The 18,633-nt window shown below is 28.3% G+C and overlaps 1 protein-coding gene across 1 annotated transcript in view; it reads left to right on the top strand.

Moving 5' to 3' along the window:
* Nucleotides 1-18,212, top strand: part of LOC136986983 (E3 ubiquitin-protein ligase MYCBP2-like) — a gene marked incomplete at its 3' end in the record, with an annotated part of 256,645 nt that extends 238,433 nt beyond the window's left edge. Inside the window, 11 exon segments of the mRNA XM_067284616.1 lie at nucleotides 1,630-1,929; nucleotides 3,422-3,646; nucleotides 3,897-3,962; nucleotides 5,599-5,838; nucleotides 6,234-6,410; nucleotides 8,440-8,697; nucleotides 9,584-9,870; nucleotides 11,175-11,265; nucleotides 13,891-14,010; nucleotides 16,413-16,520; nucleotides 18,084-18,212. Of these exon segments, the coding sequence (XP_067140717.1) occupies nucleotides 1,630-1,929; nucleotides 3,422-3,646; nucleotides 3,897-3,962; nucleotides 5,599-5,838; nucleotides 6,234-6,410; nucleotides 8,440-8,697; nucleotides 9,584-9,870; nucleotides 11,175-11,265; nucleotides 13,891-14,010; nucleotides 16,413-16,520; nucleotides 18,084-18,212 (2,001 nt within the window).
* Nucleotides 18,213-18,633: the final 421 nt, after the last annotated feature.

The raw sequence follows: 18,633 nt of genomic DNA, 5'->3' as shown, positions 1-18,633 counted from the left end.
GGTTGTATAAACAAAAAAATTAAATACCTTCTAAAACCGATAACTGGTGCGTACCATAAACCGATAACACGTTCCATTTATTTATGCTGTTCGATTATCAAATCCAGAATTGGCCTGAGGAAGAGCCCAGGAGGGGCAGCGAAAACGTTCGCCATTTCGAAAAATAGTTTGCACCGGTTATCGGTTTTAGAAGGTATTTAACCTTTTATTCCTTATTTAAGTTATAAGAAATACCACATTACTTCAAATTTAAGATGCATTTTTCACAAATTTTGAAATTATAATTAGTGTGTCTTTGTGTTACTTCAGTTTCTTTGTCACTCTGTTTGTCTGTATATATTGAAAATTTTATTGTATGTCTTTCACATTCTTTGTTAATTATATATAATTTTAAATAATGTTTAAACTGTTGTTATATTTTAAACCGTATTAATATAATTATGTATAGAACAAAATCCAATATACAATGATGATTAAATGATACAGCCAGATTCTTATTGGCCTGTAATTGATCTGGAAGAAAAGGTTGGATAGAAGTCTGCATAGTAAGCAGAAGTTATGGATTTGAGTTCCATTTCAGAATTGTTTTTTTTTCTATCCAGAATATTCTAAATTAAACCAAATGATTGCTGGATTTAATTTGGATTACTTTACCACTACTGTTAATTAATAATTAAATACCACGCAATTCAGTACTAGAGGTAGGTGTTAGGCGCCAATGCTTATTAAATTTAATTAAATTAATATTTATTAAATAATTTATATTATTTCGGAAAAAATTTAATATGAGATGGCAGCTAACGCTTACCTCTAGTAGCATATTACTCACTATTTCATTATTAATAGTAATAGATAGCCAATTTAAATCCATCAATCATATGGTTTCGTTATAAAATATCAAGCTTTTATATTTGTGTTCTAAATTAATTAATTTATTTTTGTGTTACATTTTGTTAAATCCATCTTGTGTTAAATTTCATTATTAGAAATAAATTTATTTATTTATTTCTAATAATTAAAATTCAATGCAAGATGGTGGCTTTAATGCCTATATCTAGTCCAAAATTACTTTGTATCTTAATATTTAAATAGTCATATTGTGATCTGATAAGAATCTGGTTATATCATTTGATTTATTTCTAATTATCACTAACTTTTTCTTGAAAATCTATTTTTAAAAGTGGGATATTTCTTAAATTCAAAGTAATCCAATTAAAACAACTTATTTTCTAGATATATTCTTGAATGTCTATTCTATCTCTTTCTTGTTTATTAGAAGTGGAATTAAATTGAATTTTAAACAAAATACTGACTGAATTATTTTTTTTTATAAATTTGAATATCATAAATTTTAAAACATTCTTCATTTTATCCAAAAATTGATAATAAACTGACCTTTTGTATGTTTCCAGCAATGCTGTCGATATAAACAAAAACTAGAAAATGTTTTTGACCTCATTCAGGGGCCAGTGTCAGTCTTCTATATTTATAAAATATGTAAACCTGTTATTAATTTAGAATAACAACAGATAAAAATATATTAAAATGAAAAATTGTATTAAGGAAATAAGTGTAATTGTCACTTACAAATGACATATTTACATAAAATTAAATTTTATTTAATTGCAGGATAAAGATCTAAGTGTATGCGAACATCCATTATCAGATATAACAATTGCCGGAGAAGCAGCTCATCCACTTCCGCAAACATTTCATGCATTGTTACAGACTATATCAGATTTAATGATGCTTCTTCCTATGGGTTCAGCATTACAACAAATGGCAATGAGATGTTGGTGTTTAAAATTTCAGCCTTCTGATCATAGTTTTTTACACAGAAGTCATGTCTTTTCAAATATTAGCAAAATTTTATCAAGGACGGAAGAAGAAGGTGAAGATGTAGGAAATACGTCTGCAGATAGCAGTCAGGTAATATTTATTCATATTATAAATGTTATAATGTTTAAAAATCATCATCTTTAAATAGAAAAAGTCAAGTTTTGAATTGAGAAAATCTTTAATAAAAGAAATTTAAGTATCAAGTAATTATTTATTTGAAGCACCTGCAAAATTGTTTGAAACAGAAACAGAACATATATTTCTTTCTACATAAATGTTGGCTTGGTTTACATTGTCATATGAACTGCTACAAATGAACAAAATGAACACTAACCCGAAATGAGGTATTGTCTGCATTGTACTGTGATACAAACTAAGTTAGGATATGATTGATTGAAAAGGTTTTGAACACTATTTGTGTTCAATGGATTGGTCAAATCAACTGAAGTTCAGGAAAAGTTGAAAATATCTCAACTTTTGCTAAACTTTAATAAACTGGTCAAACACTTGCTAAAAAGGGATAAACTGTCTGTTTGTATTTACTTTGTAGTGGTTTGTATGCCATTATGAACCTAGCTTTATGTGATATTTATTTATATTAACATTTTCTATTATTTTGGTTCAGAGATACTCTTTGACAATTCAGTATATTTCTAATATGGAATACACATCTAACATTGTGATGAATTGGAGTGATGAACACTGTAATAACAGCAGTTCATTACTCCAAGATTCTAATACGTTGCCCTAGGGCTTTAGCAACATAATTTTATTTTTCTGTTTCTATCTCATGTCATTATTAAGCTAGTTGCATCCCTAATTAAGCTTATGTTTGTGATGAAGAGTGTTTGTACTAAATTTGAGTAATAAAAATTATGAAAATAATAATATTAATTTGCATGTCACTAGAGTATATTATTTTAGTATTTAGTATACTGGTAGTTATGGAGAATTGTTGGTACTTTGCATGCTTAAAGCCTATAACTCTGCAAGAGGAAGATCATGTAGCCTGTCGGAAGACTATGAAGTGCACTTGTGACTCACATTAGATAAGATTGCACATCACTGACCTACAACATATTTTACAAGAAACTTTCTATATCAAATGTAAAACTTTTAGGCAAAAGTTTTTATTTTTGTAATTAAGATAGATAAGAAAAGAAAAAGAAACCTTATGCCAATGATCTGCTCCATATTACTCTTTTAACAAATTTCAATGTAATAACATTTGATTGTAATGTTAAAAAGTAATTAGTTATGGTTAATTAATTAGTAATGAATAATAAGTTTTGGAATTTGTTGTAGCTCCCATTTGAAGTTAATAAACTTTTAATTTGCAAGAAGTTTCAGCTTTTAGCTTTCTTTTCCTGAAAGACTTCCATAAATTCAATATTTAACAGTATATAAATAAACATCTATGACTGAATTATTTATTATGATAACAGCATTGTATTGTAAGATTAAATTAATTGAAAAACTTAGCATTTATTAAAAATTGTTAAATGAAAATAAATGTTACTATGCAATTATTTATATGTAGATAAATGATGTTTTATTTAAAATTACATATAACATACTGTAGGTGACAGCCATCGTCGAATCTTTAAAAGACGTTACATCGTTAGTCGATATCAAAGCTTCTAGTCGTCAAGCTATGGTTAACAGTTTAACAGACAATTCGACAGAAACGTTTTGGGAGAGCGGAGACGAAGATCGAAATAAGACAAAGAGTCTTATTCTGATATGTAGTATACAAGCTAGACCTAAAACTGTTTATGTTCACATTGATAATTGTAGAGATTTAGGAGTAAGTATAAAATTTAATCTAAAAAATTTATTTTAAATGTGTTATATATAGCAGTTAATTAAAAAATTTTTACATTTAGATATTTAAAATTTATTGTTAATAACTGAGAGTTGTTGTATTCAAGAAATTGTACTTTACATTTTAATTTTTATTGTAATTAAATTGTTAGTTATAATAATAATAATTAATAATAATTTTTTTTGTGAAATTTACAATTCTAAATAAATATTTTTATTTTTCTTTCTTTTAGAATAAAGTTTCAAATATTATATTCAGATCAGGAAATAATTCAGAAGAATTAAAAAAATTAAAACAGGTAAAATGACCATTTTTCCTTCATAAAAAATTATTAAATTTATTGTAAGAAAGATAAATTTTAATTATTTAAAAGAATATATTTATGTACAAGGTCTGTTCAAAAAAAATATTGGACTTTTGTCATAGCGTGCGAACCATTGCACCAATCAAACTCTAGTAAGTGGTGCTAAGTAGAGGCAAACTTCAGTAACACAATGCCACTTTGGCACATTGTAGTACTCTGAGTAGTTGGTGATCTAAAGCTGTTGAAGCAAACTTGTGCAGTCACGTCACTGCTCTGCAAAGTGAAGATGAAAGACTTTAAGGAGCAACATGTTTGTATGAAATTTTGCTTTATGATTGGCAGAACTTTTACTGAAAATGTGGGCTATGAGGAGGACTGTATGAGCCATTTGCAGTGTCATGAGTGGTTTAAGCATTTTAAATCGGGCAGTACATCAATTGAGGAAGATTCAAGATTGAGATGACTGATGTTGACGGTTGTTTTGATTATCGAGGCATGTCCATTATGAATTAGTACCACAAGGTCAGACTGTTAACAAGGAGTCCTATTTAGAAGTTGTAAGGCATTTGAGGGAAGATGTACACCAGAAGAGACATCTCCTGAGCTGGTTGCATCATGACAACATGTCATCTCCATCCCTGTACTTTCCAGACTTGGCCTCTACAGACTGTTTTCAATGTTGAAAACCACTCTGAAAGGACATCATTTTTAAAGTGTAGATTAGATTCAACAGAATTTGCAGAGACAGCTATTTACCATCTTACAAAACAAGTTCCAGGAAGCATTCCAACAGTGGCAAAAATGATGGGAACAGTGCATTGCAAGCAGGGGTAGTACTTTAAAGGGGACAAATATGTATAATATTGTAATCATGGTAATAAAGTTTGTTTGACAAAAGTCCAGTTTTTTTAAACAGACCGCCTATAATATGCAAAATGACAAGAATAGAAATAATACTTTTGAGAAGCTTGAACACTTCTACAATAAGAAACTCAACACCATTTGTATTTTTTCTAGCAAAAAACTTTAATGGAATAAATGTTTTTGTCTTCTTAGGGGCCTGCCTCAGGGATTTTAAAACTATTCCAAGAGTTTGGAATTATCAAAAGCAAAATGCAGGAAAGTACTTTAATTAATTCGGCCGCAATTTGAAAAAATTGTAGACCTATAAATTCCCACTGTTGTCTGTTCGTCTGTTTTTCCTTAATCTCAAGAACAATGTTAGAGAGATGAAAGTTCAGATTAGATATGGAAAACTTATGGGCAGGGGGACAGATTAACTATAAACGAAGTTATGGTGCAAACCAGAAGTCACATGATTTCAATTCAAAAATTTTCTCCAGAATGGAGTTACGTAGATGACCGCCATGACTCTGTTGTTATCATGAAAAGTATGATATACACAGGCAAGACACTACTAATTTGAGATCGAGAGCATATAACTTAAATTAAATAAGTTAAAAGTATGATCAAAAATTGTAGTCTTGCATTGTGATGATAACACAATTTTTGCTTGTTTTTATTTTTATAATGGTGATTTTTTTTGTTTATTAGGATTAATGCAGTAAGTTTTAGTACTTGATGTTTATGATAGGATTTAATAATGAAATTGAAAAATTTTTCGATAAAGGTGGATGTCGAAAATCGCTACACTGGCTGGGTGAGCTGCGTTCTACCAGATGTTAGGCATAATTATATCAAGTTAGAGCTGAAAGGACCAGATAATACATTAAGACTGAGACAAGTAAAAGTTCTGGGGCAGTCATTTGGAGACAGTTCAAATTCTGTGAAATCCTCAACTGCATCTCAGATACAACAGAAAAACTGTGAAACAGAAACACTTAAAGTTTTTCGATTATTAACATCACAGGTAATTCAATATTTTATATTACAGAAATTTTAAACTGTAAAAAGTTTAAAAAGTTAATTTAATATTTTAATTAAATATTTTGATTCTTATGTTTTCACATCTATTAACACATTGTCAAGATTAAAGAAATAATATTTAATTCTGTAATGATTAGTTAGATAATTCAGAACTTTAATATATTAATCCAGCATTAATCAAGGAAATGTCTGAATTAAAATATATAATTTTAACCAAATAACGTCTTAAAAGTACTTTATTAAGTTTCAATAAAGTATATTTAAGAAACACTTGTGGTTGAAGAAATATTTAGAAACTATCTTGACTTTTAAATTTATTATTTTTAATGAAGTATAATGATTCATAAAAGCTTTTTAAGCATTATATTCTTTATATAGGTCTTTGGGAAATTAGTTTCTGGTGAAGCTGAAGGATTGGAAGAGAAGGAATTATTAGTAGGAAACAATTTAGAAAGAGCCGGACAAGTGCACGGAGTTGAAACAAGCAATGATCTAAAGGAGCATATGGTCGGAATTTTATTCAGTCGCAGTAAATTAACTCATTTACAAAAACAGGTAATTTTTTATATTTTGACTTAACATACAAATGCACATTTTAACATACACTATAATGAAATATATTAACAAAAAAATTTTCAGTTGCAAAATTTATTTTTTCTTACAAGGAAATAAATAGTCAGAAATGAAGATTTAAAAATAATTTTAAAAAACTTATTATAATGTGAGATAATCTGCAGGTTAGGAGGAGTTCCTAACCCTTGCACAGCGTCGGGTTGGTGAAACCCGCTCTTGTTGTCGTCAGATGGCTTGATAGGAGGGTCTTGATGCATCTGAGTGGGGAGTGTGATGGGAACGTCAATAGGTGTTTATTCTTGAGGAAGACAGGTTGCCAAGTTATAAACAAATACAACAAGAGTTTATTGTAACTGAAAATCTAAAATATACAAAACAACTACGTGACACATGACTATGTATGGGGAGTAACTCTGTAAAGCAGTGCAACTAACCTACGATGTATGTCGCTCATACGAGTTTACAGATACTGCCTTCTAAGCTATTTACCTAAGCGAAGTAGAGAGAGTTTACGTGAGGGCTAACAAAAATACCTCTGAGAAAGTGATGATGTCCTCTATTTATTTTGGAGGAGTATATGAGATCTATGTCGAAAATTGGTGGGACAGGAGACTTCTATGGGGATGTTGGCTCCAAAATATTGCGAGGCTGGAGCCTTGGGCTGGAGATGTCCACCTAGTGTGGTCCACTGGTGTCCGCCCTGTATGTCTGCCTGAAGATGTCCACTTTGTATGTCTCTGGAGAGGTCTGCCTTGACTTGAGTGCCAGCCTTGTTTTTTTATCTGATCTAGCCTGGGAAAACCCATCAGATGATCTGATGTTTAGTGATGAATCTGCAGGTGTGCACGGTCAGAGGTGAGCCGTTGACAACGTTAAGATGCTGTTATATGGAGCTGCTATTACCATATTAGGTGTGAGACTTGTAAGATTCGTCTTGTTTACTTGTTTGATGGTTAACTTTCTCCTCCTCTAACAATAGGTTGTTGTTGTTTAGCACTCGATTGTTATAATTCTCGAACAGTAGTTGATAGAAAGGGTGTCATTCAATCTATTTTCTGTGTGATGTTTTCTTAACGATTGCAATGGAGAAATAGGCTTAAAATTTTCCTTCAATTAGCACCAAATTGGGCCTATGATCCTCATTTTTTAAAAACTAAATATATCATCAAATAATTATAATTAAAGTTTCCCTATTCAGTGCCATCTAAAGCAAGTTATTTAGCAGTCCAAATGTAACTAAATTTGGTATGGTGATATTTCAGGACATTCAGAAGACAATCTTATATTAAAAACAATATAAATGAGTACCAAAATCATCGCTATAGCACTTTTGTCATTGAAAACAACAAATATTATCTTTCTATGAGTTGTAATCAATTATTAAAGTTTATTGTTAGATGGCATAATACTATCCACTTATGGCTAAATTGCTTTAAATTTAATCATTAAATTAGATTATCATTAAATTACAATCTAGTCATTAAATATTTCTTGAAGGATTATTATTATAAGGATACCAAATGAACTGTAGTAGTAGTAATCCTGCAGTTCATTTGGCATCATTAATTCTCAAATGCATTGCTGTAGTTATATGCAATCATAAGTTTGTGCATCTGTTAGGTCAGTTTAGCATGATTTTTTAGTTTGAGGGAGCAACAATTAACTTTTTATTCACCAAATATCATTGAGATATCTGCCATTTTTATAATTTCCAGTTGAAAATTGTCTTGTTATAGCCAAAGCATTCTGAAACCTCTTTAATACTTAGGTTTTCAGAAATTTAAAGTAAATTTAATAATTATTTTTTAAATAAAAATTAGAATAAATTATTTTTCCAATGCATTGTACAGGTACTTCAAAACCTCGGATGGAATCAACATTATTAAATTTTAAAATGCATAAGACTTTGTGGATTGCTATGTATAATAAAAACATCAATTTCTCTTTTTTCTTCAAATATTAATTAAGACTAAAACTGTATAATAAATAAATAAATGTTTTTTAAATTTAGGTTTGTGCTCATATTGTTGCTGCTATTAGAAAAGAAGCAGCTAGAGTGCGTGAAGAATGGGAAGTTCTTCTCTGCAGTAAATCTCAGTCTGTCGAAGAATTGCCAAAATCATCTGATGCATATTGTTTTGAAATGCTTTCAATGGTTCTTGCTTTAAGTGGGTCTAGTGTTGGAAGAACGTATTTGGCACAGCAGGCTGGTTTATTACGTGATCTTTTCAGCTTACTACATACAGGATCTGCGAGAGTTCAGCGACAGGTAAAATTATTAATTATTATTTTATAAAGTAATGAACAATAAATGTTTTCAATTAATTTATATTTAATGATATTTTAAAATTACAAAAACAAACATATTTATTTATATAGCTTTATTACAAAATACCATGAAATTTTTGCTTTTAATAACACATTATGTGAACTTGCTGTTATTTGAAGAATTAAAATACAGATTTTTTATTTTAATTCTGATTATAATTTAAAAAAAAGAAAGAAATACTTGAATATTGAACAAAATTATAAACTACATAACAATAATAAGAAAATTTCAAATTGCTTTTGTATGAATTATAATATATAAGTTAATTAAACAATTTTAATTTTTATATTTAAATATTGGAAAGCAGCCAAAGGCAAGTTTTGCTTTACAGATTCCTGCCACTGAAGCATTGCGTGACAGGTAAAAACAATTTTGTATCCAGGTACAGAGGAGGAAGAAATTTTCAGTTTTAAACGAGTAAAACCACATAAAATGAATCTCAACAATCACATGTCTCTGCACAGTTCATTCATTAGAAATTGACCCTGGCATTTCAATTAAAAGCATTGTATGTTTAAGATAGATTCAATATTAATTAAGTTTCAATTAATAATAAATAAAAATAGGGTGAAAATTTACTTGAACTTTGCAAGCAGAAGAAATACAAAAAACACAGAGCTTCAAGATAAAAGTTGAATCCATCATGTGACTTTGTCACATCTGTGGAAGGAAAGTAGAAAATGCAAAGATGCTGAGAATTTTCTGTGTTTCTTCTATTTGTGAATTTGAAATGAATTAAGTGCATTGATTCATTAATTGATTAAATTGAAAGATTCAAAGTTTTCTTACTGAAATGTGTTAATAATTTGTAGTTATTTATTTAAAGGTTACTTCATTATTAAGGAGAGTTTTACCTGAAGTATCGCCACAAACTTTAGCATCAATACTTGGTGTACCATCGTTACCTCCAACAGATTTCAGTATAGTCTCTGAAGTAAGCAAACTTTCCCAGCAAGCAGAGCAGCCATATGATCTGCATCGCATGGGAATTCTAGATGTGTTCCTTTCCTGCATCGCTAAGGCATTAACTGTACAAATGAAAGTTAAAGGATCTACAAATGCCAGTGGAAAAGGAGTTACAACTATCACATTAGCAACATCAATTCATCCAAGGTTTGTAATTGTTTTATTAAATTTTATAAAATTAAAATATAGTATAAGATGATTAATTTAAATATTATAAAATGAAAACAACAGCAACAAAGTCTTAGTAATTTTATAAGATGATTTTATCCTTTAGGCACTAAAACAGCAATACGTGTAATTTAACTGAACTTTGAAAACATTATATTCTTTGTAATTGCAGTACATTTAGCTTATTTTAAAAATTCAATTATTATAATATATGATTAGAAATAATGAAGAATAAAAAAAATCAAACACCTGGATTCATATCAGACCCTGATATGAATCCAGGAAGGCTAATTAATTAATACAATTTGGGTAGAGTTAGGTGGTTAAACCACCATTTTATGTTAAATTTAATAATTAAAAATAAATAAAATTTAATATCAAATAATCCAGAAGAAAAGATGTATAACTTTAAAAACCTTTGAAATGTAACGTAACATAGTTAATAAAAGAAATTTTCAGTTTATTTGAACCTTTAACACATTATTTGTTTTTTCTGATTGTAGATGAAGTTGACTTTTACAAGAGAGTTGATTACACAAATGAATTTTAAAATGCATAGATGTTTTTGTTTGTAAATATCCACTACCTAATATGCATTATTTATTTTAGAAGTGCAAACTTTTAAATATAAAATTAGGTCAAGTAGAATGTGCCAGTTAAAGACTAGAATGTTGAAAATTGAATGTACAAACTGTAACTAGATTATAATCTACAGTAGACCCCCCTATAACACGGTAGATAAGTTCCGTGTTATATGAATCCCTCTTGTACAAGTCACTTAAATACATGAGCCAATCACAGCCTGGTACACGGGCTGTGATTGGCTCATGTATTTAAGTGACTTGTACAAGAGGGATTCATATAACACGGAACTTATCTACCGTGTTATAGGGGGTCTATTGTAATTGTAGTTACATTTATACTGCATTGGTAACTGCAATATTAATAAACATAGTACAACTACCTTTGTGGTTCAGTAAAAGTTTATTTCTCAAATGTTTTCAGTCTTCTTAATTGACTTTCCTCAGGAAATTTAGATTCAATTTTTGAAAATTTCAGTTTTTGAATTTTAGTTTAGCCAAAACTGTTAGCTTAATTAGTTTTGTTTATTATTTTACTTGAAATTTTTTATATTTATATTTTAACAAAATTTTTACAGAAAAAGCAAAAACTCATATAGTTATAATATTTGTTGATAAAATTGTCATTTTTAATTTTCATCATAAGTATTATCAATGTGATGTATCTTTTCATTCCTTATACAATTTTCTATACATTTGTAGAGACTATATTGGAGCGAGATGGTGGTTACGAGGGTGCATGGCTCGAAAGTTAGCTGAAGTAATTATTCAGTTACTCAAAGATATGGCTACTGTAAGTATTTAGACTAATTTGAACTTAATTATCTTGAAATAAAGGTCTCATTTATTTTTGTTTTGTTATGCATTTTCTTGCACTGAAAATATAACTTTGTGTGGATAAGTAATTTGTGTTGGTGTGTACTTTGCATCAGCATATGCCCTGAAAAAATTGCTAGAACTGAAATAAAATCTTTGCATAACTCACATCACTGTATATCTTATGGCTCCAGAGTAACCATTGAAGGCATGACACTTACCAGTATGCAGTTCAGAAGTTACCATTTCAGACAATAAAACATTGTTTTTTATGTTTCATTTATGTTAGAAGTTAACTGCAGGTGTAATTATAAAATAAATGAAGTGGATTGGAATGCCAAAATGGATATGAGAAAATATTAAAAGTACAAGTACAAATAAATACTAAAATAAATAAAAATTCATCAACATGAGTTTGAAAGTAAATTGTCATCTTCTAATCAGAACATTTTCAAATAGTTTATTGAGAGTTGTTATATAAAAAAAGGAGAAGGTTTTGATAACTTATCTACTTTTAAGGTAGATGTTTAAGTAGAAGTGTGTAATAATATCAATTAAAGTATGAATTAATGCATAGAAAATGAACAGGAGAAAACTAAAGATGAATCTTGTGCACACATGGCCTTGGCAGCTTTCAGAAAAATTTCAATGACAGATGAAAGTGTGCTGTACATAAAAGACTTTTTATTTTTTCTAAAGATGCTCTTGGTGACTTTAGACAAAAGAAAAGCCGTCAGATAGCTTTTCTTTTGTCTAAAAGTTTGTAACTGAATTTGTAACTAAAATTTAAAATTAACAGATAATCTACTTCATCACCAGGGCTGTGGAGTCATGGTTTTGGTGTTTTAGTTGGAATTGGAGTCATCAAAAATCCACTGATTCCAACTCTTTTTTACTTTTCCAACTTATGTATATAAAACAGAAAAGTTTTGGAATTACATCAAATTTGACCCTCTGAGTTTTTTGCAAATCTATGTGTTTGGAACCCAAAAAGTGTCAAATAAAGAGGGAAAATTTGTGTATGTGTTGGCATCTAATTTATTTAATTTCTTTATTTTCTGTTCTGCAATATTAAACAATATATCAGAATGGGTAAAGTTTAAGAAACGAAATTTAGTATGGTAGCTTGTGTATAAAGGGGCGTTAATGCTATATTTTACTTGTTATTAGTGTTCACAATTTTTTTTATAAAACTTGTCTCTACCCTCAAAATTAAGCTTCAGTCCTAATATGAGCACAGACAGAAAAGGAAATCTTACAAAATTTAAAAATGATTGGATTGGAACACTGGACAATGCACTGGAAAAAGTAAATCACATTGACCATTCTCCAAATTTGGATGTTAAAATGGCAATACTGCACTATCCAGATATTATCCAAGATACAGCATTGATTGTCACAGCATTGCCACCAACCAAGTTTCAGTAGAGCATTTATTTTCTGCTCTTAAAATTATTAAATATGATTTAAGAGCTTCCATGAATGCTGACTTAATAGAAGCAATTCTTTTTTAAGAAGTAATTCAGTTTATAACAGAGATGGAAAATAATAAATTAATCAACATGGCAAAATAAACAATCTTTTTCTTTACCAGTCTAAATGTTATTTTTCTTATTCTTGACTTAGATAATATATAAGTATGCACATACATTAAACTAATATACTCATATATTATGTACAACATTTTTATTAAACTAATTTATTTCTGTACAAAATGTATTTACTGTTTTTATTTATACATGTTTACCAAATACCATTGCCATCATCAAACAAATCAATAAATATGAACTTATATATTAAGTAGAAGTGTCAAATTTTAATGTTTAATTAATTTTTTAAAATTGTTTTATTATTATTATTATTTTTTAAAGTAATCAGAATTGTCATCATTATTACTTTCTCAGCTGTTATGTAGTATAGGCTTATAACAAAGGAAAAGAATGATGATCAGTCAAAAAATGACATTCCGAGATTTTTAATCTTTTGGACTCACAAAGCCTCAAAATGTAGAAAAGTGCAAAAATATTTGGGGTTTTTTCTGTATACATGAATATTAGAATGTGTGTGGGGCACAATTCAGTTCAACCACTTTGAAGCTTAATAACTCCTGTGTTAAACCATCCAACTTCAATTCAAAAACCACAGAAGTTATATTTATATAATGATTATGTCATTACTTAGAGCTTTTGCCTTGGAATAAAAAAGTTTCAATGTTCTATTTTTATTAGAACTCTATTAATTGAAGCTTTTATTCTGAGGTCACATGATGAACATCAGAATTCCTGGGCCTATTTTGTTAACAAGTTCACCCCTGGTCGGAGACGAATCGTAAGGCAGAGTTTGTAGATTTTTACACGACTTCACAACCCTGCTTATCACATAATCCATTTTTCATTAAATATTATCTTTAATTATTAACCTTTAGTAAATGACATAAGGAGTTGTTTAAATTTTGTAATTTATATCGTAATGACAAAAGAAATGTAACAAAATGTTAAACTAAAGAAGTCAATACACTATTTATTCAATTTCACTTGTTTATATATATATATATATATTATTAATTTATTTAAATACCTAATAAAATGTTTTTTAATCATAGGGAAAACTGACAGAAGCTTGGGCTACTGTTACAAAAGGTGCTATTGCAGAAAATATTCTTAATCTTACAAAATTAGACGATCATTATCGAATGCCTAATGAATGCCTTCGCACACCAACGGTATGTTTTATTTTAATTTTATATTATGTTATGCTAAATTTTTAAATTTATATTTATTTAATGTAAGATTGCAATAACTACAGCTTGAATATTGAAATAATTCTTTGTCCTCTTAATTAAACCTTTGTATTCAAATTCTAATTTTTTTTATAGATGTTATCAGTTAGCTTTTTCATATTGAAACTTAAAATATTTTTATCAAAATACTTGTCTGCAAAACTTTTTTACTGATAAGAATTTTTATACCTATTTATGATGCAGAAATAATGGGTATTTACAAAACAAATAAAAACAAATGCAAAACAAACATACATCATGAAAATATAATAAAAAATATACATATACAAAAACTAAAACTTGTAGTATTTTAATGTGCAATATCATTTGGAAACAGTAGTCAATGTGCATATGACATTTTAGCATACAAACAAAGTGGATTTGTGTTTATCATCCAGCATTTTTCAATTGGAACAAACTGCACAGTCTTTTTTTTTTTTTTTTTTTAAGCCTCCTTTACCAATTGAACAAATTTTTTGCCAACTGCATGTTAAAGTATGCTGGTTAACTCAATCCATATGCATATTTTTAGTATAGTTTAGTACAATTTTTGGTTTTTGAACATTACATTTCACATTTCCACCGTATTTCCGTATTTTCTTTTTTGAATCACAGTTATTTCTGCATCTTTGTGAGTACTGATAGAGAACCATTGTTTTGGTTTTTTATATGTTAGTCTTCCTTCCTGTAACAAATTGACATTTTTTTCATTTTTGATAAAACTGTATTTTTTGTCTCTGTAAGATGGTATTTTGATTTTAGCAATTTGAGAACAAGAGAAAGGCTTGTACAGTATATTTGTCTGTGTATATGTGGCATCCATTGACATTTAGGATTTTATTCAAAATTTGTTTATGTAACTGTAAAGGAATTCTGAAAATAACAGGCAGTTCTGTTAAAGCCATACATAAGCTTATACACTTAAACCTGTTTTTGTGCGGTCTTTTTTTGTGTGATTTTTTATTTATGCGATTCTTTTTGTGCGGTATATGAAAATTTCAATCAAATTGGAACATAATTGACTTCTGTAAAATTTTTTAAAACTCTATTGAATGTTTTCTATAACATCAACAGGTTTTTTTCATTTTTTATTCAGTAAAATTTTTTCTCATACGTTTTTTCGGTCTCCTCTTATTTTAATAGCATAAAAATCATAAATATTATGTTATATTTGAACAGATGCGGTAAGTTAGCTCCCCTTCCAGCTTTAGACTGCAGGTGTGAAATTTCAGGCCTTGTTAAATGAAATAACACTTCCTGCAGCTATATTTATCAAATAAAATCATTTTTTAACGATTATTTTTAACTTTTTTAATGTTAGATTGGTATTTAAGTGGAAATAATTAATTAATATAAAAAATAAAATTCTTAGAGGATTTTTTTCCTATTAGGGATTGCAGAAAGAGGCCCAAGGAGTTAGAAAAGCAATTCATAGTTATTTTCTATGTGAGACTTTTTCATGTGGTTCCTATTCACCGCATAAAAAAAAAAAATACTTTTTAGTTGTGTTGCAAAAACTACTTTTTATAGCTACTGGTGAAGTTTTGTGCAATATTTTTTTTTTGTGTGTTTTCTTTTATGCGGTCCCTATCCACTGCACAAAAACAGGTTTGAATGTATAATATACTTACGCATAGTACATATTTTGTAATGAGAAATTGACTCTATTTTATGGTCACTAGTTATATTAATTATGTAGTTAACATAGACTTACAGAAACATGTAGGAAGAACAATATTCAAAGGCATCAAATATTGTTCTGAGGAATTATTGCAATTTTCCATGGAATTGATATTATTTTTATTGTAATAATTAACTAAATATTAACTCTATTTAACTTTATTATAAAATTGTGATAATAGTGTTAATTCTGGATAAAGAGGTTCTGTAGAAACTCAGTTTTGTTTTGCTTTTTGGCAGTAGTTGTAAAAACCCAAATTGTAGTTGAAGAAATTAAAGTTACAGATTATTATTACGTAAAGTGTGATTATTACTCATTGCAGTATTACATTTAATATTTGAATGTTATTTACTGTGCTGTCAACAAGTGGAACTGACTGTTTAGAGGCAGAAATAATTTTTTTAATACACTAGTTTGGCTGTTATAAATACAAATGGTTATAAGAATAGATTAAATATCATTTGAGTTTTGCTTCATTGTCACAATTGTATTGAATTCAGCTATATAAAGTGAGATATATACTGACCATAATAGAATATCTTATATAGAAAAGTTTGTAATTTTTGATATATAATGAATGTTAAATGTATTAAATTATTGAATAATTTAAACATTTTTATGTTTTATAAGAAAATTTAATTTCTGATTGCTTTTTTTTTTTTAGTTATGGTTATCATTAGCTTCACTTTGCGTTTTGGATCAAGAGCATGTTGAACGTTTATCATCAGGACAGTGGGTTGGTGGTGCCGATGGTCAACAATCACAACCTCGTGTAAGCTATTTATTGCTTTTTAGCATATTATTAATTCAATTTTAATTATTAATGGGATCAAATTTAGTTTTATGAAAAAATTTGGTATTTTATTCCATGAATGATAAAATATAAAAGTATTTAAATTGTATTCAAAATTAGTCCTTGTCAAAGAGAAACTAAAATGATTGAACATCCTTTGAAAATAATTCTGGCTTGTGATTATTTATATCAAAATTTTAATATATAAATTTTTCAAATTGAATATAATATATAAAATTAAAGCTGAAATATATTTTTAGAATTAACTTTACATCAATATGAAAATATTTCAAATATATACATAAACAAACATCACAGAACCTGATAAATTTGTAAAGTCAAACAATCACTGGATTACATCAAGCTATTTTTCCATGATTATATTTAATTAATTACTAAATAATTTTTCACTAAGAGAGAGGCTGGTGCCTAATGCCTCTCTCTAGTGAAAAATTATTTAGTAATTAATTAAATATAATCATGGAAAAATAGCTTGATATAATCTGGTGGTTTGCTTCATTTCAAGTATATTAATTGTTTTATCTTGTATTTTAGTCTCGCTGTATATAGTACTAAAATTTACAGAATATTAGAGTAATAATGCTCAAGCAAAATCTGCAAAAGCAGAACTGTCTTATTTTTCCATGTCTTGCAGGTTTTCTGCCATTGAAAGAATGTAGTCTTGCCATCTTATCACTTTTGTATTACTCTGTTTCTGTAAATACAAGTCCCAAAAATGTTTGTTTATGCTTTTATCAGATTGGGTGGGATTAAGCATTTGTTAGAGATGTCTGCATATATATAGATTTTATATACAAATAAATGGGCAGAATTTTTAATAAAAAATCTAACATTATTTGTTTAGTTGTCTTTGGTTATTTAATGAAGATATTGAAACAGATTTCTAAATTCATAGTATTATCAAAAAAACGTTTGGTCTCCTTTAGCTTTTCCTAGTTCTTTCAGCTCCTTGTAGCTGAAAACTTGTATTTGATTTAAGGGCTCAGACTCATCTATCAGTTGGTTGTCATCATCTTTATTGTTGTCTTTAGTTTGCAAGACTACAATTTTGTGCAAGTCTACATCATAAGTTTTTATAGAAAAAATATACAAGCCCGTAAAATATAAAACCTCAAAATACAATGCAGGAGAAAATGGAATACTGAGTACTTTAGCATGCTTTGAAACTCCTAGTCAAAAAGAATTTATGAAAGATACAGAGCATGCAGGTTTCTGGCTTTTGGATCTATACTGTCCCATATTTAAGTTGAAATAGCACAATTTATTTGTCATTCTGTCTGTATCTCACAAGTTCCAGTTTTCAGATACCATTTGTTAGATTAATGTAATTACTTTATTGGAAAATATTTGAACATTTCATCTCTGGTAGAGTTCTACCTTACTTGGGGCAGCTTTTACAGATTTTATATGTAATACATATAATTGATGTAATAATAGTGAAATTATTACATCAATTATTTAAAGTATTCAGAATTACAGATATTAACATAACAATATTCAAATGGTACTTTTTATTTATAGCCTACATGTGATAATCACGACGATGGGGAAACACCTGCAATTATCTTGTGCAGTTCCTGTGGAAATTTATGTGCTGATTGTGATAGATTTCTTCACCTACATAGAAGAACCCGCTCTCATCAAAGACAGGTATGTTGCAATTTGATTATACTTTACTATGTACAGTACATATGTATTTAAATAAAACTGCACATTAAAACAGTTGTTTTATTTGAAATATTACAACTGCAAATTAAAACATTTTTAAAGAATTATTAATTATAGACTGATTTTATTGAAACTGTGAAGTGAAATAAAGTAAAAAATTCCTTGAAGAAAAGATCTGACTTTTTATTCATTTATTTATTAAGTTCATTTAAATGTTAATTGCTTGTAGTATAAAACAATTAATTATACAATTAAATTTCTAATTTTTTTTAAAAAATACTGTAATTCCTAATTTTGATATATTACATTAAATATGTAATATAATATAACACACAGGTTGTCTCAAAAGTCACTATCTCTTTTCAAAAATAATTGGAATTGTGAAAAACTGGTTTAACCTATC

Source organism: Centruroides vittatus, unplaced genomic scaffold (genome assembly GCF_030686945.1).
Source record: "Centruroides vittatus isolate TY-2023 unplaced genomic scaffold, ASM3068694v2 scaffold_1431, whole genome shotgun sequence".
Lineage (NCBI taxonomy): Eukaryota > Metazoa > Arthropoda > Arachnida > Scorpiones > Buthidae > Centruroides > Centruroides vittatus.
This window is presented reverse-complemented; position numbering and strand designations above follow the sequence as displayed.